At 50.5% G+C, this 27,395-nt stretch overlaps 1 protein-coding gene across 5 annotated transcripts in view; it reads right to left on the bottom strand.

Annotated features, from left to right (window-relative positions):
- Positions 1 to 27,395, bottom strand: part of PRDM11 (PR/SET domain 11) — an 81,409-nt gene that overhangs the window by 2,382 nt on the left and 51,632 nt on the right. For 3 of the 5 annotated variants that reach the window (XM_059931440.1, XM_059931439.1, XM_059931441.1), the window contains exons 5-7: positions 20,384 to 20,451; positions 5,485 to 5,672; positions 864 to 1,490 (exon numbers count right to left, since the gene is read on the bottom strand). In XM_059931440.1, coding sequence (XP_059787423.1) covers positions 864 to 1,490; positions 5,485 to 5,672; positions 20,384 to 20,451 — 883 coding nt within the window. Of the gene's footprint in view, positions 1 to 863; positions 1,491 to 5,484; positions 5,673 to 11,968; positions 12,992 to 15,971; positions 16,394 to 20,383; positions 20,452 to 27,395 lie in introns of those variants that run through there. The other 2 variants (XM_059931443.1, XM_059931442.1) reach the window with 2 other exon arrangements.

Genomic DNA, 27,395 nt, shown 5'->3' with positions numbered 1-27,395 from the left:
CATGCCTGTCTCACCCTCTTTGTGCATTAGCCCTGGGGGCCACCACGCTCCAGGCTGCCTGCCCTCACCTTCCACGAGTAGGTGCTCAAGGAACTTAAATGTTCTGTATCAACCGAACAGCACAACTAGGAGAGCAGAGCTGCTGGAGGAACAGAGCACATCAAAGGTTCCATAGGGGCACAGCAAGGACGTGGGACTCGCCCCACCACCCAGGTGGTCAGGGGAAGGCGTGCTGCCCTCAAAAGAAGGGAGCTTGGGCCCCAAGCGATTTCGGGATCAGAATGCAGTGTAGTTAAGCTGCGTGCTTTGAATATCTGAAACACCTCATTCTGAGCTCAGGGGTGCGGTTAAAATAGGAAGTGCTATGTAACTCTCTAACTCAGCTGCAGATGCGTACTGAGAAACCTTCCTTGTGGTTGAGCATCCCTAAAAGATGCAGGCAGCCAACAGAAGACGGCAAAGGCAGCTAAATGCCCTGTATCCCCGTCGGTAAGGCCAGGGGCTCTCCCCCACGGGACAGCCTGCCTGAGACTGGGAGAGAGAAAGATTGGGTTTAGAAGTTGGGCTTTGGGGTAAGACACCGGAGGAGGGCAACGGGTCAAGAACACAGCACACACCCCTCCTGCAGCAGAACTTCCTTTATTGACGAGGAGGATACAAGGGCAAGACCCAAAGCCCCCACCGGAGCTGTAAGGCGGCCTGTCGGAGGCACCTGAGGGCGTGCGCTGCAGCTGGTACCCATCTCCGAGCTCCACGCCCCAGGTCTCCCCAAAGGTGGCTCCCCTGGGGAGCGCCAGGCCCCCCTCCACGCTGCCCACCGTGTGCTCTTCCCTCTGACAACAATCTCATCCACACCAACTTACCTGCGGGGTCTGAGAATTCGGGGAGCTCCAGTACCTGTGCTGGCAAGGTGGGGGGCTCAGGAAGCGTGCCAGACTTAAGCATGTCTAGTTCGGCCTGGAGTTCCCGGACCTTCTTCTTTAGGCGAATACAGTTAGGGCAAAAGGAGGTGGTGGGCAGCTCGTGAGGGTCGGATGCAAGGGAGGCCTCGGCGGGACTGTCGGCCTTGAACGACGAAGGCTCCTCCTCTTCGTCCTCCACTGGGCCTGCCTCCTTGGAAGCCCCTTGGGGGATCTTCCAGTCTCCTTCCCCCTGGGTCCGGCTGACATTCTGTACGCCATGTGACACAGTCATTGCACACTGACTGTAGGCGTCGTTCTGGTACTTGGGGACCTTCCTGATGACCAGCGAGGTACTCAGTGCCAGCTGGTGGGCTTCTACCTTTGCAGATTCCAGCGAGGCCTCCAACACATCCTTGAAAATGAGGTCGATTTTCTTCTTCTTGGCCTGGGGGTGCACGTCCCCCTCGTCAAAGCCACGCTTGTAGGGACTTTTGCCCTGTCTCAACACGGGGAGCTGCAGGGGACCCCTCAGGTCTTCTGGGTTATCCAGAGCCTGCTCAGACTTCTCCCTCTGCAACTTCTTCTCTCCTAGGAAGGAAAACCAGGGTGTGAGGAAGTGGGGAAAAGCCCCGAAGAGGAGAAACCAACAGAAAACGAAGCGCTCCTCTCAGGAAGTCGCTTGACACATCCCTCTGGGTCTGGCCTAATGGAGCAGGTGTGGCAAAAAGGGAGGTGGATTACTCAGTGGATCACGGGGCCTAGAGTCAAAGGACCCGAAAAAGTGGGAAGAACTCTTTTTAAAGAGACTGTTTCAATGGAGCTTTATGTGTAGAAGCTCTATGTTTATAAGTTGAGCAAACGCTATAGGGGCGGGGAGTTGGAAGTTAAGGAACGTGCCATCCTGTCATCCTAGAAGATGACATCCCACGTGATTAGCCGGGTGGGTGGTAACATAGCTCAGCTAAGTGCATGTGGAGTCCCCATCCCTTCAGGCTGCTCCTTCAGTCCCAGCAATCGGAAGATGGCTGCTTCGACTTGGTAAAAGGTACACACGAAACACCGAGTCCCACTCCTTCCTCCTCCCTGACTCTTGGGAGACAGCCCTGTTAGGGCAAAGTCTGGCTTATAGCAACTATCCTTTCTAATTCTCCCAGGAACTGGAAGCCTTGGATTATGTGAGGAAGCATGGCCTGAACCTCTGTGGCTCTCACGGATGACCGAGGCAGGAAGAAAACGGAAGTCGGGCATACCGGCAGCGGCTGTGAGCTCCAAGATGGCAGCCCCCAGCACGATAAAGCACAACACGCCCACGCGGACCCAACACACGCTCAAACTACAGTAGCTGTGTGTCCTTACCTGACAATTCTAAGGACATTTCCTTTTCTATTTCTTTCTATCATGTAAATGACATCAAAGACCTTGGTGAACGCCCCAACAATATATTATGTTAGCCTGATTCTTCAAAATGGCCAACACAGTTGCATAAATTGCTATAGATGTATGGATGCTGCCTGGGGGGGACTGATGCTAAGAGGGACCCTCAGAAGGTCCTGACAGCCGTCTATGGAGCTAGAACTCTCAAAGGCTTCCTAGATCAGGGGCGGGGCCCTGGGAGATGTGACTCTGACCAACGACTTGACCTGAATATATGTTGTAATTAGGCTTCTGAGAGCTGCGTTTGCTCAGGGCCTCCGAGTGAAGGCCAAGGGCTCTCCATGTGCAATCCAGATGTTCCATGCTGTGACCAAGCCTTGGCATCCCACAGCTGGCATGGGGTGATGTACCCTGGCCCGTGTATGACTCCAGGTTTCCCACAGGTCACAGCACAGAAGGGAGCAGCCTATTCAGGATGATCCTTTTCTGTCCTCACATGAACACTTAAGGAATGACCTTATCTCCTGAAGGCTCCAAGGCTCCTGAAACTCAGGCGGCTCCCCGCAGCCTTGTTTCTATAACATCTGAGGGGCAGAAAGGGTGGAGATGAAGAGAACTTTTAAAAAATGCAACATGTTCGCCTTACAGATCAGACACTTGCCCATCAGAATCTCGGAAAGTCAAAGGCCACCCTTTCACTTTCTCATGGACCAATCAGGCAGCAAATAGCTGAGGATGTCAGGAGGTCCAGGATACGCATCACCGGGGATTCCTCATGCATCTCTACTCAAGGACAAGGTTATTCAAATTTCCTAGGATGAGCAGGAGATTTCTTTGGGCTCAAGGCTCCCGGAAAAATCTATGGGTCAAAAAGAATCTTTAAGCATTATGAAATTGATTCTAAAGCCTCCATAAAACATGGGGGAAACACCACAAAGAAAATCAATGACCCAAAGTAGACAAAAAACATAAATTCTTTGAATACATGTATTAGATGCATCCTATTCTTAAAAGATAACCACAGAGGAATAAGTTATACTCTTCAGGAAGCAGTTCTGGGCTCCAACTAATGTCTCTACTTAATAAGAGCTAATAAGTCACGCTCTGGACTTCACCAAGGCTCCAGCCTCCAATTACAAAGAAGCCTCCTCCCATGTAAGACCTTGAGTGGTTGAGCATGGGGAATGCCCCCTACAGAGCAGAACCGGCACACAGATCTAAGACACCACTAACCGTATCAGAGTCTGCCAAAGCTACAGGCTACAGGGACACACGTCTAAAGGCCACTGAGCTCCACGGCTGCTTCCCAAGGGCTTTAAGGCCAAGTTCACCCTCTGCTCTGGCCCTGCCCCACGGGGGCTTCCAGTTTCCTTCGTGTTTCCTACTTCTCAGCCTGGCCAGGAATAGACACTCCTTCCTCCTGTATCTTCACACATCTTGGTTTATCTCATTTCAAGTCTGTCTGCCACGCTCCTTTGAACCACTCCTGAAAGCTCACGCCCTTCTCTGAGCATTCCCCTTGGGTCTCAGGGCTCTCTGAGGATGATGCAGCTTGAGGTGCTCTGGAGTAGACACAGGGGAAAAAAGGACATTACAAATCCAGAAGAATTCAAGAAGATCATGGCCAAGGGATGGAACCCGTGTCCTCAGATATGATTTCTCTTGGTTTTCTCTTCTTCTGGTGATATGATTCTTTTGGAGATTTCTTGGTGGTCTTCATTCATTTCTTCTTTTATCCATTCAACCAAGATTTATTGAGCATGTACTATGCATCAGACACTTTTTTACATGGCATCTCCAGAGGTCAAGTGGAAACCACAGCAATCATGTCACAGAAACATGCCTTCCCAAGTGTAATCGGCATGTATGTGCCTAACACCCAGCTCCAAAGAAAACAAGAGATGAGGGTATCTATTGGGTCTCCTTTCACTGCTCATCCAATCACCAGATACCTTTTACCAAGTCAGGCAGCAGTTGTGCGCTCAACGTCCACAATTTGCTTTGCTCTGTTTCGGTTTTGAAGATAGCTTACTTCCAATGGGTCACTCTTACCCCCTTTTCATCTCTTCCCCTCATGCTCTAAATGAAGCTTTACTTCCCATAAGTAGATTGGTCAGAAACATGATATGGTGGGGCTTGGGTATAGGCTTGGTTCCCGGGACCAGATGGACTCTGGGTCTTTGGATGTGTGGTTTTAGCGTAAGGAAGGTCCTGCTGGAAAAAGGACCTTGGGCTCACCCGTTTGCCCGGCATGGCTGAGGATGGAGTAAAGAGGCAAAGGCCTAAGAGCTGGGGAGTATTTTAAACCACTTTCAAATGACTCATTTAAATGGAGCCTGGATAGATACCCACCCACCAGGCCACCACCCACCTCCCTCCAATCTTCTTCTCCTAACAGAGATTGTTCTTTCACAGCGTATCATTAGGACTGCCAGGAATGAGACAAGGAGGAAGCAGGGAAGAAACGAGTTTTGTCTGGGAGGCCTTATAACACTGTAGGTTAGAGCTTAGACCCTGGGCTCAGACAGATGTGGGTTAGGAACCTAGCTCTGCCCCTGCTTGCCATGGGATTCTGGGTGAGTCACTGTATTTATCTGATGCTCAGTTTCTACATTTGTAAGGTGGGGATAATAATCCACATGCTATCATCAGTATTAAAAGTTTACAACTGAGGGCTTACGATGGTCAAGACAGACATTGTTCTAAATGTGTTATGTATATTACCCATCTAATTCTCACTGGGCACTTATCGGGCAGGTGCTACTGGGATGATGACATGGGACACCACAGAAAACCTGCTTAGCACATATTAAGTGCTTAGTAAATGTCACCTATTATTGCTGCTATTATTGAGCCAGTGGCAGTTCACAACATCCTTCCATCAATTTGAGTTGGGGAAAGAGAATCAATTTTGATTAAACTTATATGCTTGGCATTGGAGACTTGTCTCTCTCCCTGATCCTCTGGAACGTCTATAATAGGGCTTCTGACCATGTCTGAGGGAGGAGGACACACCGGGTGGCTATGGCCAGTGCCAGAGCGGCTGCTCCTACCTTGCCCATCAGTTCCCCTGAGTCCCTCTGGGTCTCCCCATTGCTGGTGCACTGTATTTCCCATCGGTTTTCCTAGGAAGCTCCTAGAGAAGCATTTCTGGCCTCCCCTGGGGCTTGGCAGTGGGCGTGGCCCTCCCTTGGGTGTGGGCACTCACCTCTGGCCAGGTTGCGGTGGATGGTCTCCTGGGACATGCTGTGCAGGCGCTTCATGTAGTCCTCGCTGTACCAGACCCGCAGCCGCTCCCCGGGCCGGATGTCCCGGCACGCCCGGAAGTAGATGCACTCGCCGTGCTGGAACGCCAGCAGGTTCTGCTCCCTCTCCTCCCGGGAGATGACCACGTACCTGGGGGCGAGGCGGACAGGTGAGAACGCGCGGGCCACTCTTCGGTGAGTGCCTGCCGGTACCAGGCACGGTGCCGGGCAGGTGCCAGTGGCTAGCCGCCCATGAGCGTGTGGGCATCTGCAAAAGTCTACAGAGCAGCTGCCCTGCCGAGGAAAGGCACACCAGCTGGAGCCAGTCCCTTGTCTCACTGTGTTGTGGACTTCAAGCAAGCCTTTGAACCTCTAAGAATCTCTGTTTTCTGGGACTGGAAATGACACCTGCCCTTCCTACCTCCTAGGTTCTGGTAAATACAAGGTTCAATACCAGATGTACAGGTGATTGGAAAACTATTCTTCACTAACTTTTAACCAGGCAGGCATTCCCAGATACCCGCAGGCCTCTGATGGTGGTAAGGGTGAGATCCTTGAACTGTTCTCAGAATGTCACAAAGCCTAGCAGAAATTACGCATGTGAAAAGGGTGCCCACGAGATCAATTAATAAATGCTGAAGATCAAAATCTTTAAAAATAGAGGGTCCAGTGGGGACAGGGGAGGTAGGTAAAGGCAAGGAAATGTGAGCAACCACAGGTTAATCCAAGTCATTTGAAGGTAAGGAAACTGAGGCTCAGAGAGGCTAAGTGACTTGCTTAAGGTCACACAGCTAATAAATGGGAGATTGAGCATTGAGGTTCATGTTTTTCCCACTAGAACTCACGGCTCCTATGTGGGCATGTAAAGCACCAACTCAGCAATGCCCAGATAACCTTTAAAGTTCTGTCAAACCCTCAGAATCTATGGACCTCACCCATTCTCCCTGAAATGACATTTCCAATATCCAACCTGCCACCTCACTCGCCTCCAAAAGGTGAGATGATGCAACATCTGTAGCGAGGTGGAGATGTACAGATCAAACAGGCAAGAGGAAATTATTTGGAGTTTTAGGGTTCTGTGCTATCCAAGTGCCTAGGAAATTTGTAGTCAAAAACAAACTTCTTTTCCTTATGCTATGATTTGTCTCAAAAGCCAGGGAAGAAATCAAAGTCTGTCCGACCGGCACAGCCCAAAGAACTGTACTTGGAGCAGTCCAAGGGAAACAATAATTCACAGAAATAAATCCAAATGGATAATGAACAAATGAAAGGATTCAGCATCACTAATAAGAAAAGAGGCGCAAAGCAGCACATTGTCTTGTTGGCACAGAGAACTCTTTTACATTGTAAGCTCTGTATTGGTAAAGGTGGCAAGACTAGGGTCTCCCATACTAATGGTGGAGAATAAACTGGCACAACACTTTGGGAAACGACTTGGCAACATGGACTCAAACAAGTTTTTGTTCATTCATGTTCACAGCAGCCTTATTCACAATAGTCAAGGGTGGAAGCAACCCAAGTGTCAACTGATGGATGAATGGATAAATAAGATGTGGTATATACACCCAATGGAATATTAGTCATCCATAAAATGGAAGGAAATTCTGACCCACGCTACAACATGAATGATCCTTGACGACACATACTAAGTGAAATAAGCCGGTCATAAAACAACAAATACTACAGGATTCCACTTATGTGAGTAGTCAAATTCACAGAGACAGAAAGTAGGATGGTGGTTGCCAGGGGATGGGGGAGGGGGAAATAGGGAGCTAGGGTTGAATGGGTACAGAGCTTCAGTTGGGGAAGATGAAAAGAGTTATGGAAATGGATAATGGTGATGGTTGCCCAACAATGTGAATGTACTTAATACCACTGAACTTTACACTTAAAAATGGTTAAAATGGTAAATTTTATGTCATTTGGATTTTTCCACAATATTTGTAAAATTAAAAAAAGAACACCAAAACGTTAAGACGTGGAGCAAGAATGCAAACTCTGCATACCACCACGCTGACTGTTCCACTGTTTGTAATGGAGCAAAAGCTAAAACATCTAAACTTCTGATACTAGAGAAACAACTGAATAAACCATGGTATATTTGTACAATGGAATGTTACTCATCTACAGAAAAATGTTTTCAAAGAATCTTTCATGACATGGAAAAATGGTCCTGATATAAGGCAGAGTGGGAACAATAGGACTGAAAGCTATTTATATTATGGATCTAATCATGCTTTAAAAACAAGCCTGGGTAAACCGCTTGAAGGAAATACACCACTGTTTTAACAGTGATTATCCATTATACATGGTTCTACTTCTTTGTAATTTTCTGTACTTTCCAAGTCTTCCTCAATAAGCAATTATTACTGTTACTCCCTCTCCCCCACCCCCTAAACAAGGAAAAGACGTACACCAACGCCAATTCCAGTACAGGGTGGCAGTGGTGATGGTCATGGTGGCCAGCAGCATTGGGAATCTACATTTGTGGTACCCCAGGCATAGCGCCCCTCACATACAATCTCAACTCTCCAACTGCAGAAGTCTGCCTTTTCTTCATACGTGAGATTTCTTCTGAATGTGCAAACTATTTCCTAGTCCCCAATTTAGCAAGAGTCTGGGATTTGACCTAGTGGTGAGCACGGCATGGAACTGAGGTAGATCCAAACTTTCCTATTCCCAGACACAGAAGGCAAACCATCCATTCATGTTTTTTCTAACAAGAATCACTTAAATCATAGAGCACAAGGAAAGAAGAATACAGTCTTTTCTTTTTTCAGTTTCTAAACAGCCGTCAGGCTCTAAAAACTAGAATTATTTTCTCTGGCACTCAACTTTATGAGAAAAAGGTAGATGAGAAACACGTAACTATCAGGGATTTATTCCAAAGAGCAACTTGGTGAGGACGCCAGAAGGTTTAGAAAGATTCAAGTCAATTTCCCCTTCCAACTTCTGGTGTTTTCCTACCCAACAAGAATCGATATTTAGGAACAGAGGTCCTCTTGTATAGCACAGGGAACTATATTCAATATCCTGTGATAAACAATAATGGAAAAGAATATGAAAAAGAATGTATATATGTATAACTGAATCACTTTTGCTGTACAGCAGAAATTAACACAACACTATAAATCAACTATACTTCAATAAAATTTTAAAAAATATTTAGGAAGAGAGCTCCAAATCTTTGTATGGATCACGAAGTATCTTCAAAGATCAAAATTGGTTCAGCATCCAGTTGTATTTAGTTGTTCTGAAAGCTGGCGTTTGAAATAAGATATATATGGCAACTCTTAGTGAATCATAACAATCCATTCCCCCTGAGATGTTTACGCTATATCATTGTTTAGGTAAAGCTAAATGGAGCCAGCTAAGTCCCAACACCAATTACTTCTAGTCAGGTCTCCCCATTTTAAGTATTTTGCAGTACCACCCAATGGCTTGATCCACTCCCAGAATCCTGTCCCCACACAACAATCCCTGTATGAAGAGGCATGCCTGTCCCGTTACACGGCTGCGGGTGAACAAGAGCCCTTCCTGGAACAGAAGGCTTCCAGGGAGTGAAAAATCTTTCTATTTGAAGTAGTTTCCAGGTCACTACTTCACTGGGGGGGAAGGCACAGAGTATGTCAGAAGGGGGATGGAAAATGCATAGCACAGGCTGATCTGTAAACACTAGTGCTTATTTGACAGCTTTTCAAATCAGACCCTTTGAAGCAATCAAGGGGGTGGGTGGGTAGTGGTGGTGGAGGGGTGGTTCTGGACTGAAACTTTCATGATGATAATGGATTGTTTTTATTCCAAACTCTTTGCTGACCTTGGGTATTGGCTAGATAAGCACTAAGACAACACTTTTCAGACCTCACCCACTGTGTCTTATCCAGTGCACCATATTTTCTAGCTGGGTCAGGAAATGACTATCAGTTCCAACTCAAGAGAGAAAAATAACCCAAGGGGCATCCATTTTGTTGGAGGGGATAGACAAAGGCCAGGCTCAGACACTCTCACCCAGTGGCTATGCCTCCGATGGAAAGGAAGCTGCCCCAGTCACTGAGGCAGAGATGAGAAAAGACTGACCAAGAAGAGACTGGCCTCTGCATTCTCACATGCATTGAGGTCTCTGGGCTGGGAAGGTCTTTGGGTCATGCATCCGCCCACTAGATGGTCACCCGGACTCTAACAGAACACCACGCAGCCAGCCCTTGGCATGGCTGGAGGCCTCAGACTCTTAGGAGGGATGTGCCCATCTTAAGCTGAAATTGGCTGCCCATTCATTTCCATCCACTGGCCCTAGTTTTACCTTCCTGTTTGACATGCTAGCCCCACAATCCCCACTGAAGCCAAGAAAAAGAAACTGAAATCTTTTCCATCTGAAGTTGACAAGTCTCTTCATCTCTCTGTCCCCTTTGCTTTCAACTTGACCCCTTTCCCTCCCCAGAAGCAGAGGGAGAGGCCAGCCAGTCACTGCTTAGTACCCTGACCTTGGTGGGAAAGACCCTAGGCCCGGTTCCACAGAATCTCTGTATCTCCTGGAGATCGGATAATCTTGATTTCCATGACCATGCTTTTTGGTCAAGAATGGCAGAGGATGACCTGGATTCCCAGATCTGGTTAAAGCAGGCTGGAATCTTCCAGAAAGTGGATGGATCCCTGGTCAGGACATGGGTATTTCCTGCCTGGGAGAACCTCTCCCTGTGACTGGAAGGAAGCCAGGGCAATGCACGGATAAGGGGGTCCCTTTCCTGCCGAGGAGAGTCCCAAGGGGAGCCAGAGGAAGCCATTTCAATTACTTTGAGAAGCCTCAACTCTAGGTGGGCAGGGCCTTACCTGTGACAGTCAGACACCCAGATCAGTGGGGAGGTGACCAAAAAAAAGCGAGTGCCTCAGGGTGGTCCCTGAAGTACCCTGGCAAATGGACAGCCCCTGACCCTTCTGGAGTCTCCTGCCAGAAATGGTGGGGTTTTTCCCCAGGACCCCTGACATACCTTTAGGGAAAAAAAAGGTAGAATTCATTGAGCAACATCTCACTGTCAATTTGCAGAGAAATTAAATATAGTGAAACGATTTCATATGTGGATGCTTTGTCTACCTCGGCCCATCAATTCCTTTCCTTTCCTCTAAGGGTGCTGAACACAGGGCATCTGAGAGCTGATGAGATCTGGGAAATGCCAGGGGCACTTGAGTCTCCCTCACCAACACACTTTTCCTCGGTCATCTAACCCCTGCTTTGGGGGCCTCGAGGTTTTCACAGGAAGCGAAGAAAGAGAATATACACCAAAGAAAGATCCTGGAGACCGGGTGTGTTCCAAGTGTGAGATCAATTTCTTTTTATTGCCATCTTAACAAAAATACTTGGGAAGGCAATCTTTGATTCCAGCATCGGAGGGCAGGGCAATGGCAGGCAATAGTCAAGCCATCGGGCTGTCGGACAGGGGAGTATTCAGTTTGGGGGAGCAGGAACCCCCAGAGAACCACAGATTGGGAGAAGGAGCCCAGGACACAGGGACGCTGCAGTTGTCCTCCATTCTCCCGCCACGGGGCTAAGCTTGGGCTGGGGTTAGAAGCAGGACTCCAGGAATGGCGGCAGCAGGCCCTGGGCATAGCAGTCCTCCCAGCCCCCACCCAACTATGGCTCTAGGGGGCAGGTGTGGCAGGATGGAGGGTTGGGATATGAGTCAGCCTCAGGCCAGGGAGCAAAGAGGACACACAGCTGAGCTGCACCCACGTCAGAGCTGAGCTTGCATCCGCCACTCCCCGCCTCCCTCCCTAACTCTAAGAACCCAGCTCTCTCCCCACACTCCAAAACCAAACACGAAGCTTCGAGATGTGTGTAGCTAATGCATACGCAGCCCAAGCAAGCAGAGGCAAGGCATGCTGGAACCTGGAACGGGACAGGAGCCCTGCTGGGCTCTGGAGGGGCCAGAGGAGGGGTCGCCTTCTGGATCCTGAGACCTAGGTCCTACTTCTCCCCAGCCACTGGCTGTCAGCCTTCGCGCCGGGGCGGGGTGGGGTGCACTGACACCGTAAACGCTGCCATCGCCTCCCACGGAAACCCCAAAGAGCTTGGCAGGGGCAGGAGCAACGCCCCTCCCAAGTCCCACATCTGGTCTCTGACAGGGGAGCTGGAGAAACCCACAGACCTGGCTTCCAGTCCTGGCCCCCCGACCGACTACTGTTTCATTTGTATGAAATGCAGATGAGGATGGTAATAATGATGACCATAATACCCGACTCGGCTGCCTCTCCCACTGTGCTGAGGACCCACTGAGACCACACGTCTGCGAGCGCAGGGAGCAACATAAAGTGCTCTAAGAATGCCAGGTAGACTTCCCCTTCCTCCGACGTCACCCCCCTCTTCTCCCCGCTCCACGAAAGGCAAGCATGGCAGCTGAGCACACGAGCGAGGGCAAGCGGAAGGCCAAGGCAGGGGCGCCACCCACCGGGGCTCGGAGCCCTGGGGGGTGGGGGGGACAGACCCCTCCTGGAAGGGCTGAGCTCTGCTTGCCCATTCTCGGGCCTCACCCTCCTCGAAAGCAGCCGCGTCAGGGCCGGGGTGGCTGATGCGGCAGCCCTGAGGATGGAGAGCAGGATTCCATTCAGATGCTCCCCATTCTCGCTCCCCCTTTCCCTGCAAGGCCTGTCGCTATGGGGTGCAGACCAAGAGGAGGCTGACCCCCCAGGCCAAGCAAGCATCAAGCAGGTAGCTTTTCCTGCATCTTGAGCACCTGCCAAAGATGAGGGAGTCGGGCTGAGCCCAGGGCAGCCAACCTGTACGCGGTGAGGAGATGACCGTCCCCCCAACACCCTACAAGGGTCTTCGATCTTGGACACAAGAGACTGGCCCCTGTCTCAAGGCCAGACAGCCCTCCTCCATCTCTCTTCCTCCCAGTGCAGACTGGCCGGCTTAGAAACTGTGCTTTCTCTTCCGAGACCTGGTAGTCCGTGCGTGGGCCGGCGCTGGGAGCGCCTCTGGGGGCTCCGCTGGGGGAGCCTCGGCCTGCGGGTTGGAGCCTGTGGGCGCTGCCCCGTCGGGCCCCCGCTGAGATGCCTGGACCCCATCCCGGATCTCTGTCAGCGTCTGGCACATCTGGCTGACACGGCTGGTCAGCTCGGCCATGGCCTGGCCGATGGCCTGCATGCCGTTTGCCATGTCCCGGTGCACGGTCACCAGCTCCTGGCAGAACTGCCGCAACACCTCAGTCTGCTGGGCGTGGGTGTGGAGGAGCTGCCAGTCAAGGCCTGTGCTGGGTGGGCTGGGGTGCGGCCGAGGGGCCCTGCAGGCGGCCTGGGCCTGAGGCGAGGGCCGGGGCAGGGCCTCGGGCTTGGGGCCCACTGTCTCGGACTGGTCAGAGGAGGAGGAGGAGCGGAGCAGGGTGGGCCTGGCCAGGCAGGCCTCTTCCTCTGGTGACGGCTGCAGCGGCCCCCGGAGTGGCTGCCTCGAGGGCCCGGGTGTCTCCTCATCTTCATCATCTTGGGGGACAAAAAACAAAGAAGGGAAAATGATTACAACTGCGAGAAAGAAGGCAGCCCTGGGCTCGGACGCACTCCCCAAAGTTACCTAGCCTCCCCCCACCCTGCTACCCCTCAGCCTCGTTCGGCACCTGCCCCCTCCCCCACCACCCGTGGAGAAGCACCTGCTCCCTAGATCCCTGAGGTGCTCGGGCCAGGCACCTCTGGGGGGACAGGTGAGCATGAACAGTGCCCAGGTCCACAGGTCCCCTTCCTTGTACAGGAACAGCGACTTTCTAGTGGGACCCCAGCCCCAGTGATGGCACGTCAACCCAAGGGCTCACTTCCTCTCTCTGCGGCTCAGTTTCTGCAAAGCAAAGGTAACGACTGCTCTACCTACCTCCCCGACCACTTGCCCACCTAGCAGGGTTGTTAAGACTACACAGAGGACAGACAGAAGGGCACTCTGCAAAGCTCGAAGAGCGACACCTGCCAAAAGGTACTATGATGCTCTAGGCCGCCCTGAGTTCCCGCCTCCATGCGGCCATTTCTGAGCTGCTTGGGGCCACCTTGTGGCCCTGCTGGAATCTGCAGCTTCAGGTCATAGAGGGGGAAGCTGACATGCTGGAGAAGGGAGGCAAGGGATGGCTCTGGGACAGACAAGCCCAGACGATGCAGAGCAGATCTACCTGGGCGACCAGCCCTGCCGCCCCCTCAGCGCCCCAAGGCAGGCTACCCGAGCAGACACATCCCTTCTACCTGGAGCACTTGACGACACACAGGGACCATCAGACAGACTGCTACTTGTGACCAGTCGCAGGGAGGGGCCCAGCCCTGCACACGCGAGTCTCGGTGGCTCTCTCATGAGCTGGTTCCCACAGCAAGAGTGAAAAATATACAGGCTGATCCTCCTGACAGGCACACCTCCCTGCCTGTACCTGGGGGGCTGAATTCAGAACCACCCCAGGGGAGGTGACAGGAAGACAGACAGATTCACGTTGCCCTGAGCCACATGCCTCCGAAGGGTCCCGGCATCTCACTTGGGCCAGCACAGTAAGAGAGCCTAGAGCCTCATGACCCCCACTTGGCGGACACGCATTCTGGAAGGGCAGGGCTGAAAGAAGTGGGACGGGCTGCGGTGATGCTGCACCCTCCCTTTCAGGGCCTCATTCCACCCAGCCCCTAGCCAAGTGCCATAGCAGCTGGGAAAAGGAGGCCTGGACCAGCCTGCGGTGGAGGGGTCCTGGGCCCCCTGCCCAGTTCAGGTCACATTTGGTAACCTCATTACCTTTGGTCTCGGGGAGACAGAAGGATGAGCAAGACAGAATTTAAGGAACAGACTTCACTAGATGCTAGCCTCCTTCCTTTTTCTCATAATTAGGTAGCATCTTCCTGAAACTTGGGAATACACTGATTCAGCGGGAGCTGGCAGACCCAGGTTCAAGTCCTCATTCTGAATCTAGCTCTGAGACCACCTCTGGAGCTGGAGCTTAACTACCTCATCTGGACAACATGGAAGTCGGACCAGATGATCTCTTCCTTCTTTCCTAGTTCTTAATATCTGACTCTGAATGGCCACCTGTCAGGAGCCCCAGCCAGACAGGAAATTAGCAAGCTCCCTGCGGCAAGGGGCCTGGGAAGGGAAGGCTGGGTCTTTGTGAACCATCTTCCCGAGGGCTGGCGTCCCTGGAGCCCTGCTGCCTGGCTGGTCTCTCAGAAGCCAGACAGCCTCCAGCTGGGACCGCAGGCTGCGAGTGGGGGGCAGGTGTGTGCAGAAGCAGAGCTGAAGCGGGTGCAGCCCAGCAGGGAAGGGCCTCGAGTGCTCCCCCTTATTGGTGAGCCCCGATAAGCACTACAGCCCCAAAGGACGCCCCGTTTAGGCCAGGAGATTCCACACCCCCCAACCCCTGGCATCCAAGTTCATCCTGAGACACAGGAAGCAGAGGGGAAAGAGGGAGACGAATGCTGAGGGAGCAGAGGGGTGGAGGGGGCCATGGGGAGGGGACCCAGAGCAGAGAGGGAGGAGTCCTAAGGAGGGCCTTGGGGCGGGGGTTTGGGGGGAGGTTGGGCAGAAAGAGGCAGAGGGCAGAGAGAAGAGAAGGCAGCATGGCACCACGGAGGGGAGTGTGGAAATAACACAGAAATAAAGACACTCGGAATAGACAGACAGAAAGCGCTGAGCTTTTGGGGCCTGGGACTTGGCTGGCTTCCTCTCGCGCCCCTCCCCCTCGCCTGCTACACGGGGCTTCCCTGGCTCCTCTCTGTTCCTGGAACGTGCCAAGCGCCTTCCTGATGCAGGGCCTCGGGGCCTCGTACATGCTGTTCTGCCTGCGAGGCCCTCCCCTCCCCTGCGCTGCGCCCCACAGCCCACGCGTACCGGCCGGCTTAACTCTTCCTCACCCTTGGTCGCAGTTCAACTGTCATTCCCGGGAGCCTTCCCCAGCCTCGGTGGATGGCCAGTCCCCCACTCCTGCTCTCAGACAGGCCGCTACATAATTTGCAGGGTCGAATGCAACACGAAAATGCGGGCGCCTCGTTCAAAAACTAGTCTGAGTTTCAGGAAGGCAACCGAGGAGCAGTTAGCCCAGCTCCGGCCCTTGAGAGCGACAGGTCGCACACCCAAGGAGTCAGCCCTGCTCTCAGGACTTCCTGTATTTGTCCTTCATGCCTTCTTTCAAATTTCCTTGCGCAATTATTTAATTAAAGTGTGTTTATTCTCACGAGTTTAAGGAACTTCCCAAGAGCAGGGGCAGGGTAGGTTTTATACCCATCTCTGTCTTCCCAGCTCCCAGCGCAACTCCTGGCACGGGTTCAGGAAATATTCTCGAATGAATGAAGGGAAAGAGGTAGACAGGACAGAAGTGGGGGAAGGAGGGAAGGATGGAAAGACGGGGCGAGGCAGAGAGGGACAGGAGAAAGAAGGCAGGTGCAGGGGACTTCGCCAGGGGTGGGTGGGGAACAGGCAGGCGGAGCCTGGGGAGGGGAAGCGGGCGGTACTCACAGCTGGTTGAAGGGCTGTCGGTGCCATCCAGTTCCACCCTGGGGAAGCCGTGCCCGGAGCGGGCTGTGAGCAGCGCTGACTCGATGGCCCTCTCATGGGCAGTGAGCACGATGGCGGGGGCCCGGCCCCCAGCCCCTGGGCCCGACAGGGACTTCTGCATGAAGGCCAGCTTGTCCTTGGTCCTCCGTTTCATGTCATCCCATCTGTGCTTAATGTCCTTGACGGAGCGGGGGACCTGGCTGACGGAGGTGATTTTCCGAGCTATGCCTTCCCAAATCTTGTCCCTGTCGGCATGGGACAGCCGCATGGTCTCCCTCCCAAACAGAACCGCTTCGTGGTGGGTCACCTCCGTGACCAGAATGTCCAGCTCCTCCTTGGAGAACTTGGGCTTCCTCTTACGCTCAGCCAGGGGCACCACGTTCCTTGGGTTGAATATCCCACAAAGCACAATTGGGTAAATGACCGTCAACGCGGCAGGCCTCCTCCTTCCTAATTGCCGGCCCCCAGCCGGGGAGCCAGGAGGCACCTGGGCGCCCTCGCCCGCTCACCACCACCACACCCTCTTCCTAGCGACAGGCCCCTTCCACTGCTCCTTGGAGGGCAGGAGGAGACGCGGCGTACTCGATGCGAGTGCTGGACGGAGCCGGACGCCTTCGGTTTCAGGCCCTGCCTCGCCTCTGCCTAGCTGTGAGAGCCAGGGCCGCTCAGCAGCCTCTGCTGGTCCCACTCTCTCCATCCGGAACCCGAGTAACAACTGCACCAACCTAGGGGCTTGTTACTAAGGAGGCAAAAGCACAGCGATGTAAAAGAGCTTTAAAGCCCTAAACGGGAATAAAGGATCCTTATTGGGGTTAGGGTGAGGCCATTGCCTCTACAAAGCGATCTTTACATAGGGCCATAGACCCCAGTGGCTTGGAGGAAGACTTTTAAACAGTGAGACTATTTACAGTGGGCTTCCACGGGGTGTGGCCTCGCTGGTGGTGCCCATGATTAGGGCGTGGCCACAGAAAGCTTGTTCTGTCCTGCGCCTCTTCCCCTTCCCATGCTCCCCAGTCCCCACCTCTGGGTGTGTACAGGCTCCCCTCCCACTGGAGCGCTGGTTGGCAGCAGCTCCTTTGGGGGTGGGCTGCTGCGCTTTTGGGCAGCTCATGGGTAGAATGTGAGGACCCCATGAGCACCCATCGGGAGACAGGTTCCACTTTGATGGAGACCAGGAACGACCTCGGCTTCCATCTGTACAGAGCAGCCAGGGGCCCTGGGCATGGGCACAGTGCAGCCCTGACCCCTCTGGCCTGGCACCTACCCTGGCCCTGCAACTCAGTATCTCCACAGTGTGGTTCTGTCCACTCTTTAACTCATGCCCAAGGTCCCAAAGATCCATCCAAGAGAAGAACCTAGGATATGGAGGGAGCCTGATTCACTCCTCTGGCAGGTGCCGAAGCCACAGCAAGAGACAAGGGCACAAAGATCCTTCAGCCTTCACCTCCCCCCCCCCAGAATATCACAGCCCAGGAGGCAGGAGAAGAAGTCCGAGACTCTGTCACCTGGCCAAGACGGTGACAGGGGCTGGGGCTGGGGCCTGGGCCTTGCACTCAGACAGACTTTGGATGAGAGGCTGAGTCTCCTGTGCAAACCCCGCTTCCCCCAGTACCACCTCCAAGACCTGCAGGAAGAGTTCATTCAGGGCTTCCTAATCTCACCATTTGGGATCAGGAAATTCTTTGTTGGCGGGGGAGGAGGCATCCTGGACAACGCAGGATCTTTATCAGCTTCCTTGCTTTCTGCTCGACAGAAACCAGCAGCATCTAGCCGCAGGTGTGACAACCAGAAATGTCTCAAGGCGCTGCCAAATGCCTCGCCTCCCGGGGACAAAAGAGCCTGTGGTTGTTGGCCACTGATTTCATTAAGGCAGAGCACCCCACGTAGTGCTGCCATCAAGTCAACGCTCATCACGTGGGTGCCCATTCTCTTCCTGGCCTACCACTTCGGGTTTGAGGAAATTAACCAACTCCATTTGATCATCTGCAAGAGCCTAAGCTGTGACAGTGCTAGTGAGAGTGTCTGAAAATTAGGAGGGGCTGTACAAATGGAAGCCATATATGAAGGGGAAAGGAGGGTTCCCAGGATGAACTGGCTTTCCCCTCACTCCAACTACTACCACAAGGCCATCTCCCTGGCAACAAACCATACACCCAAACCCAACCTACTCCTTGAATCTCTAATGAGATGAGGGCCCACCAGCTGTGACAACCCTGGTGCCACCTTGGATCAGAGTGGGTCTTGGAGCAGGAACAGGACAGATCCCAGGCCAGCAAGATAGCAGTAGCTGAACCCACCCCACACAAGGCCCAGGAAGCCATGCTGTGCCTGGTCCCTTGTGTACAAGCAGAAAGAACACTGGCCTAGACGTTCAGAGATGTTCTGCCACTGACTGCATGATCTGTTCTGTTCTGCCACTGACTGCATGATCTTGAGTAAGACCCTGCCCTGCTCTGGGCCTCGGTTTAGCACTGTAGCATGAAGATCAGAACAGAGCAGTGGTTCTCAACACCAGCGGCGCATCAGAATCACTCTGGAGAGCTTTAAAAATTACCAGTGTCCTGGGCTCAGCCCCAGCCTGATAAAGTCAGAATCGCTGGGGTGCTGGATGTCCACTCAGTTAGTACAGATGATGAATCCCCTTCTTGCGGTTACAGTAAAGCCTTGTCCCGGCCAAAGCTTCAGTGCAGAAAGGCCTGACCCAGACTGCGCTCAAACACACTCTCCTTTGCTTGCCTACAGCCAGACCAGAGCTACAGGCCAGGGGTCTGGGCCATGCAGCCCATCTGACGACCTGCCGGACACCTGGTCCCCACTTCCCACTTCTGAGTCTTTGCTCACAATGTCCTCAAATGAAATCCCAGCCCCTTTGAAGGCCCAGCTCAAAGGCCCTCCCCACCCCTGCTTTCATCTGAGCCCCCCCCCCAGCGTATTGTCCGTGCCTCCATCAAACAGCCTTATTAGAAAAAGCAATTTCCACGGCGGAAGGTGTGAGTCCTGGGAGGGCCAGGGGGGCAGGGCTGGGCCCATCCATCTAGGGCGCCCAGTACAGGCTCTGACTCGCCGCAGGTGCTCAGGAATGGGTGGTGGGTTGCATGTGCTAAGCTGACCTGCACCCGGCGGTCGGGGAGAAGAAGAGGGCAGAGGTGGCCATCCACCTTCTTGGAGCCACTTTCAGGGCACGGCTGACCTGATGATGTGAAAGGGGGCTGGGGAGTGGGTGCCTGTCCCCACAGCGCAAGGCTGGGGCCTGCCTGTCCCTCGGTGCCTCTGCTTCTGCACCTGTTAAATGACGATGAGGACAGTGGCCCCGACAAATAAGAGGGTGAATCCTTAAGTGCCCCGGAGAGTGCAAGCTGCAGCCCACACAGCAGCGGGCAGTGGGGCGCCGGGGAAGGGGAGTGGAGAGCTCACCACGGCCTCCCCACCTCAAACCAATTTCTCCTCATTTGCTTGGCACGTCTCAGGGTTTAAATCCAGCAATCTCCCTCTTAGGGAGGCCCTGACTGCCCTCCCTCCAAGCACAATCCCTCCTCGACCCCCCAGCCCCACGGGGCACAGAACTGCACAAACACCGACAGGGGGCTTGATCCACGGCGCGGCTCTGCCCCTGGGTCCAGCCCTCCGAGGCCTCCCTTCCCTCCCAACCCAGCTCCTAACCCCCGTCACAGCTCCTGAATCCCAGAGAGAGGCCACCAAGGAGACAATGAGGCAAGCCCGACCTCCCACACTGCTGGCTGACCCCACCAGGCACGGCCCCCCAGCACACCACACAGGCCAGCAGCACAGAACCCAAAGGAGCGCCCTCGGTCCCGAGCTCAGCTCGGCCGCCTCTGGGTGACCCTGGACCAGTCTCCTGCTCTCTCTGGCTGGCCGTGAAGGATCCTTCTGGCGCAAACTTCTGTCCCAAGCAATGGACAAAACCAGTCTAGCAATCGAAAACTGAGCTAGAGACTGTGCCCTTTTCTCTGGGGGCCTTTTAAACAATGGCTGGGGGCTACCCTGGGATGATTCCTGCACCCCTCCAGCCGGACTCTGCCTGTGAGAGGTGTCAGTCCTGTGGCAGGGACACACCCCCCCCCCCAAAATGGGAATGCTGCCAGGAGCCTGGGGCCTAGGGCCTCCAGAAACACTGACAAGTGTGTCCCCGTAAATGACTGGTCTGGCCACAGGCCTCCTCCAGAGCCCCCTGAGGGAAGCCTGGGGGAGCTGGAGGGTTGGTCCCCCAGAGCTAGACACGTCCCTGCAAAGAGCAGTCCGGGGCCTTCAGGGACCTCTACGACTGGAGACCCTAAAGGCCCAACATGCTCCCTTGGCCTCCTTTCCAGCGTTCGGGCAAGGATCCCGGGAAATCAGCAGAGAGCAGAACTCACCTCATCCAGTTGGCTTTAGTCTCATCTGACCCATCGATGGACTTGTAGCGGTTGTTCTTGTCCACAATCTGGAAGACAGAGAGAGAGTCTAGAATGGGCATCCTCGAGGGGGCTCTCGTGTCCCTGGACTCCTCTCCAGACCAGGGCCCAGGGACACCACATAGAACCTTCCCGTGCCCTCCCACTACAATGCCCCCACTGCTGCAGGACTGACCCCCCGCCCGAGCTGGGGCAGGAATCCCATCTCCCTCCTCTATCTTGATAGAATACCCAGCAACATGGCCAACAAGTGGCATTTCCAATAGCATCATGTTGCACCAACAGTTAAATTCAGTCCTTCCTCTCTCTCTATGGTTTCCGTGGGAGACAGAGGCTGGCACGGGGTGACTAGGCATACGTGATTTCAGAGGGCTTCTCCTCTCCCCAGTCTCTAAATGTTCAAGAGCCTCAGGGTTTGCGATGGGCCCCTTCATCTTCTATAAAATTGTCTTTATTTCATCATCGCTTTCGAATCAGAGTTCAGCTGGATATGGAATTCTAGACAGATGAAGTTTATTTTCTTTCAACAAATAAAGACTGCCAAAAAGGCTGCCATAGGCACTTAAGCAACCTACTGTTAGTCTAGTGTTGTTCTTTCATGGATAATCTGTCTGTAGTAAATTTTAAGACTTCCCCTGTATTCTTGATTTTCTGCAGTTTCACTATGTGGTTTTGAAATGAAGATTTACTTTTTAAAATTCTCCTCATTACTGGTCGAGCACATTACTTGATAAGGACTTATTTCAATTCTGGGAAATTCTGAGCTATTGTGTTTTCGAGTACAGCTTCTCAGTCATTTTCTCCAGTCTCTTCCTGCAGAATTTCTATTAAACATATATGGTAGGAGCCCAATCTATTCTCCATGTCTTACAACTACCCTTTCATAATTTTCCCTCTTTATCTTTCTGGCTGATGCTCTCAGAAAATTTCTCAGAACTCTCTTCCAATTCACTCATTCTTTCTTTGACTTTGTCTGGTCCAGAGTTTATCTGTCTACTGAGGTTTTTCCTTTCTTTCTGGCCTTCCTTTTTATTTTATTTTTTCCTTCCATTTTAAATGCAATGAATATTTTTCATTCCTAGGATTTTCAATTGGTTCTTTTTCATACCCATTTTTTCTTATTCTGCCTCTTTTTTGTTTCATAATGTTGTGTTCCTTCTTTTTCTAACAGCTTTATTGAAGTATAATTAACATATAATATACCATTTGATAAATTTTGACAAATGTATATATCACAATCATGATAACAAACATATCCATCACCCCTAAGAACTTCTTTATGGCCCCTGTAATCCCTCCCTCCTGCTTCTCTCCACATCTCCCTTTCCCAGTCCACAGGCAACTAGTAAGCTACTTTCTGTCACCATAAATTACTTTGCAGTTTTCAAGACTTTATACAAGTAGAATCAAATGGAAGGCATGTCTGCCTTCTTTCACTCAGCACAATTATTTTGAGATTTGTTCCTACTGATGTGTGTATCAGAGTTTATTTCTCTGTATTGGTGAGTAGTATTCCACTGTTTGGATGTGCCACTATTTTTTTTTTTTTTAATCTCCTTATTGATGGACATTTGGGTTGTGTCTAGTTTTTGCCCATTACAAATAAAGCTGCTAAGAGACATCACTAATAAATCTTTGTATAGAAACATATGCTTTAATTTCTCTTGGGCAAATACTTAGTAGTGGAATTGCTGGGACACATGGTAAGAATACATCTAACTTTTACGAAACTGCTAAACTGTTTTCCAAAGTGGTTGCACCATTTTACATGCCCACCGGTTGCGTGTGGGATTTCCAGTTGACTCACAGCCTTGTCAATACTTGGTATGAACAGGCTTTTTCATTTTAGCCATTTTGATAGGTATGAAGCAGTATCTCATTGTGGTTTTAATTTGCATTTCTCTGATGACTAAGGATATTGAATATCTTTTTGTGCACTCATTTGTCAGCTGCATTGTCTTCTCTGGTGAAGTGTCTATTCAAATCTTTTGCCCATTTTTTAAATAGTGGGGTTTTTCCTTATTGTTGAGTTTTGGGAGTTTTTAAAAAATATATTCTGGATACAAGTCCTTTATCAGGCATATGTCTTACAAATATTTTCTCCTAGTCTATGGCTTGTTTATTCACTCTTTTGGTGGTGTCTTTCTAAGAGCAGAGGTTTTAAATTCAAACAAACAAAAACTCACTGTCTTATTCTTCTTAATGGATGTTATCCTTACTTTATTTCTTTGAAGATCCTAAGGCTGTGAGTGTTAATTATCTATTATCCCTTTCATCCATAGTAACAGAACCCCTGGATTATAACCGAGTACCTGGCTACCTGTAATAACAGAATACATTTCTTGGCTTCTCCTCTGGCTAAGTTCTGGCCAATAGAATGTAAGTGGAAGTGTCATGTGTCATCTTCCTGAAAACTTCTTTAAAAGACAGCTGATATATGCACTTCTATTATCCTGCTGCCTGGAATGCAGATGTAATGGCTGGAGCTCTAGCTATCAACTTGGACTATGAGGCTATAATCCAAGCATTGAGACAGTGATTAGCTGGATCAAGCTTGGTTCCTGACGACTTAATACAGGCTCAGAAGGTATTCATAGAAGAAATCTTAATTCCTGTTTTGCTCGAGCCACTGTTATTTTGAATCTCAGTGACTCACAGTCAAACCTACTCCTGATTCAGATCCTAGTTATTTTAAATTCATTTTCAGAATACGCTACTATCTTTATTTTAATTAGAGTGAATTCATTTGTCATTGTTTTTGAAGGCTGTCTTTGTAACATTAATTTTCTTCATTAGTTTTGGAGGTTTGGTCCAGAGGCTCATCTTGAGTAGGAGTTTGTCTGTTACCTCTTGCTTTTTCTCATTTGAAGCAGTCAACCTGGCTCCCCTCTCCACCTCACCTGGGGCACTTCTATTTCATAGTACCCTACAGGAGCTAAAACTTGATGGTGAACTCTGCTTGCACTAGACTAGAGCCCTACGGGCCTTTGTTTTCAGTTCTGTGATCACTTCATGTTTCTCTCCTTCTCTCTCTCTCTTTCTTTTTTTCTTTTCTTTTTCTTCTCTTTTTTTGGCTGGGGCTCAAAGCGTGAACTCTCAGTCCATCTGAATTGCAAGCTCCCGTGCCCCCTCCACACACATCTTCTTTACCTATACTCTTTCTCTGGACATTCACATCCATTTCCACACTCTCAATCTGTTCATTACTCACAGATTTTCATCTCAAGCCCCAGGCGTGAATATCTGATTTCCCATGTGACACACCCCCTTGGACATCTCACTGGCTGCTCAAACTCACCTCAGGCCCCACCCCCAAGCCTGTTCCTCTCATTTTCCCCATCACAGTATTTGAAACCACCATCCACTCAGGTTTCAGAAAGAAAGTCATCCCTACCAAACCCCAGTGAACTGTACACTTTAAATGAATGAACTGTACAGTATGTGAATTATATCTCCATAAAGCTGCTAAAAAAAAAAAGGAAAGTCATCCTTCATGCCTCCCTCTCTTTTTTAAATTTTATTGAAGTATAGTTGATTTACAGTGTTGTGTTAGTTTCTGCTGTACAGCAAAGTGATTCAGTTATACATACATATATTCTTTTTCATGTTCTTTCCCATTATGGTTTATAACAGGAGACTGAATACAGTTCCCTGTAACATACAGTAGGACCTTGTTGTTTATCCATCCTATATATAATAGTCTGCATCTGCTAATCCCAAACTCCCAATCCTTCCCTACCCCACCTCCCCTCCCCCTTGGCAACCACAAGTCTGTTCTCTATATCTGTGAGTCTGTTTTTGTTTTGTAGATATGTTCGTTTGTGTCGTTTTTTAGATTCCACATATAAGTGATATCATACGGTATTTGTCTTTCTCTTTCTGACTTACTTTGCTTAGTATCATAATCTCCATCCATTTTGCTGCAAATAGCATTATTTCATTCTTTTTTATGGCTGAGTAATATTCCATTGTGTACATGTACCACATCTTCTCTATCCATTCATCTGTCGATGAACATTTAGGTTGCTTCCATGTCTTGGCTACTGCAAATAGTGCTGCTATGAACATAGGGGTCATGCCCCCCTCTCTTGATCCCCACATATCTAATCCCTCAGCAAGTCCTCCAAACCAAATTTCAAAACTGCTCCTGTCTCCACTGCTTCCTGCCATCATCAGCTCTCCTCCAGACAACTACAAGAGGTCCCTACTAACCTCCCTGATGCCATTCGTAACTCTCTACTGATTCTCCTCAAAGCAGCCAGAGGAATCTATTAATGTAAATTAGATCATGTCACCCACCAGCTCAAGAAGGCATATACTGTACTTATAATAAAATTCATACTTAGGTTCACTGCCTTCAAGGCTTGTACGACCTGGTCCCTGCCTACCTCCCAACTTCTCTCAGGCCTCTCTCTCCCCCTTCACTTTTCTGCAGCCACAATGCTGTTAAGAGTGAGACTTCACACTGCCTGCCACCTCTTTTCCCCACTCTTAAAACAATGATATTCATGAAATATTTCAAGCATTCAGAAATTATAAAGAGTAATGTAACTGACCACCTTGTACCCATCAGTGAGAGCCAACAAAAATGACCACCAGCCATCTCTGTCCCGGACCTCTGTCTCCTCTTGCTTCAGGAAAATACATAGATGTTGTTGAAGACCGTCTCTGCCTCCAATTCATTCTCTTTCCCACCCTCCTTCCATCCTGAAGCTGGAAGGGAACCTTCTCAATTTTACTATACAAGGATTTATTCTAAAAACAACGTACAGAACCATTTTGCATGTTTGTACAGTTTACAGAAATGGCACCCAAGTGAATGTATTATCACTTTGGCAACTTTTTCTAAGTTTTGCATGGCTGGTCCCTTCTTATCTTTTGGGTCCCGGTTTCTGTCACTTCCTCAGAAGAAGTTTTTCTTGACCTGAACCTCAGGTAGGTTCTCCCCTTCCACACCCTGACCTCCACATGCCCCTCTCAGTATTATCTCTATAACACTGTCCTGTTGCTTCCTTTTAGAGACCCAATTGCAGGGTCTGTCTGCTTGCCAATGTGGTAATTGACTGCCTTCTCTTTAGACCATAAGCTGATGACGGCCAAGTGCATGGCTATCTGCTCATGACGGTGGCCTGGCCCCGGTTCCTGACACGGGGCACGGCACACAGTAGAATACTGGTTGAATGAATGAAGGATTGGATGAAGAGCCAAATTATATACTGTTAATACTTGAGTAAAAAAAGGAAATGAGTGGCGTGCTGGAGCTGGCTTGTACTGGCTAACGAGAGCTGACTGTGAAATCTTCCAGAATCTCATGAACCAGTTGTGAAACACAGCCATCATTAAAAATTAAATTATAGGGCTTCCCTGGTGGCGCAGTGGTTGAGAATCTGCCTGCCAATGCAGGGGACACGGGTTCGAGCCCTGGTCTGGGAAGATCCCACATGCCGCGGAGCAAATGGGCCCGTGAGCCACAACTACTGAGCCTGCACGTCTGGAGCCTGTGCTCCTCAACAAGAGAGGCCGCGACAGTGAGAGGCCCGCGCACCGCGATGAAGAGTGGCCCCCACTCGCCGCAACTAGAGAAAGCCCTTGCACGGAAACAAAGACCCAACAGAGCCAAAAATAAATAAATAAATTTTAAAAAACCCAAAAAACCACCAGCTTAAAAATAATGATAATAATAAAATAAATAAATTAAAAAAAATTAAATTATATAAACTTAAAATTCAATACATTCTATTTTTACAAAGGTAATATATACCCAAAGTTTGCTAATTATTTTACTATACTTTACGATATCAATGTTCTCGAGGGTATTGGCATCTACCGTATCTGCACGGTAGAAATACTATAGAATAACTGTCATGATATATCTCTTCCCAGCTACTCATTTAACGCCTTCATGTTGGCAGCTTGAAACCAGCCATGGTGGGAGCCTTGACATCAAGAAACTTGGCACATGTATCCTGCAGCACAACCATCAGCAAGCAGCAGGTTGCTAAGTATTTGCCAGCACATCGCTCCGTATGTTTGTATGTGCACCGACAGTCTGGGAGATGCATTTCAAACTCTCACCTCTGGTTACCTCTAGAGGGGAGGGCAGAGGGAAGGAGGATGAAGATTTTCCTCTGTTTGTCTAGCTACAAGACTATACTGTCTCCGTGGCTTAAAACTCTCAGACAAAAAGAGAAAACATGCAGCTCAGGCTTCCCCTCCCCTGGCAATCTCCCCAGATGACACCCCAGTCTACAGGGACCTTCCCCTGGAATCTCATGGAACCCTGTACTTTATCATAATACTAATCACCCTTCATTATCATTTTCTGATTGCTCCTTTCTCTCTGTGGGGAAAAGAGAAGCATGTGTAGGTCCCGCAGCCAGTAGCAAGAGCACCTAGTGGGTAGTGAGAGTCATGGAGCCCGAGGAATTGGCCAGAGTCTCAGCGTCACCACTGACAAGCTGAGTGGCCTTGGGCAAGTGACTTCCCTGGTCAGGCTTCGGTTTCCTCCCCTGTAAAAAGGGGTAAAAACCAGCCTTGCAGCGCTGCCATAATGACTGATTTGGAGGCACTCCATAAGAGGTTGCTATTAGCACTGTGATCGTAATGGTGATTATTAAAGGGACCAAATGTTCGTTATGATTAATTCTGGGTGGTGGGGGTCAACAGTAGTTGTCATCAGACTTTCTGCAGCTTCAGCTGGGCCGAGAGGCCTGAGTGGGAGCCGTGAGGGACACGGGAGCTGCCTAAGGTCTCTGTTGCTGGCTTCAGATACCCCTAAGATCTCCAGGTTTGCTGAGGGATGTTTCTTGGCTTATCTTTCCTGTCAGTCAGGATTTTCTCCAATCGAGCATTCATTCATTCAGCAAATATCACCAAGGGAGCAGCTACAGTGACAGATTCGGGGGATAAAATGGTGATCTGGGAAGACAATGTCTTTGCTCTCACAAAACTCAGTCCAGGGAATTCAGAAGAG

Source organism: Balaenoptera ricei, chromosome 8, assembly GCF_028023285.1.
Source record: "Balaenoptera ricei isolate mBalRic1 chromosome 8, mBalRic1.hap2, whole genome shotgun sequence".
NCBI lineage: Eukaryota > Metazoa > Chordata > Mammalia > Artiodactyla > Balaenopteridae > Balaenoptera > Balaenoptera ricei.
This window is presented reverse-complemented; position numbering and strand designations above follow the sequence as displayed.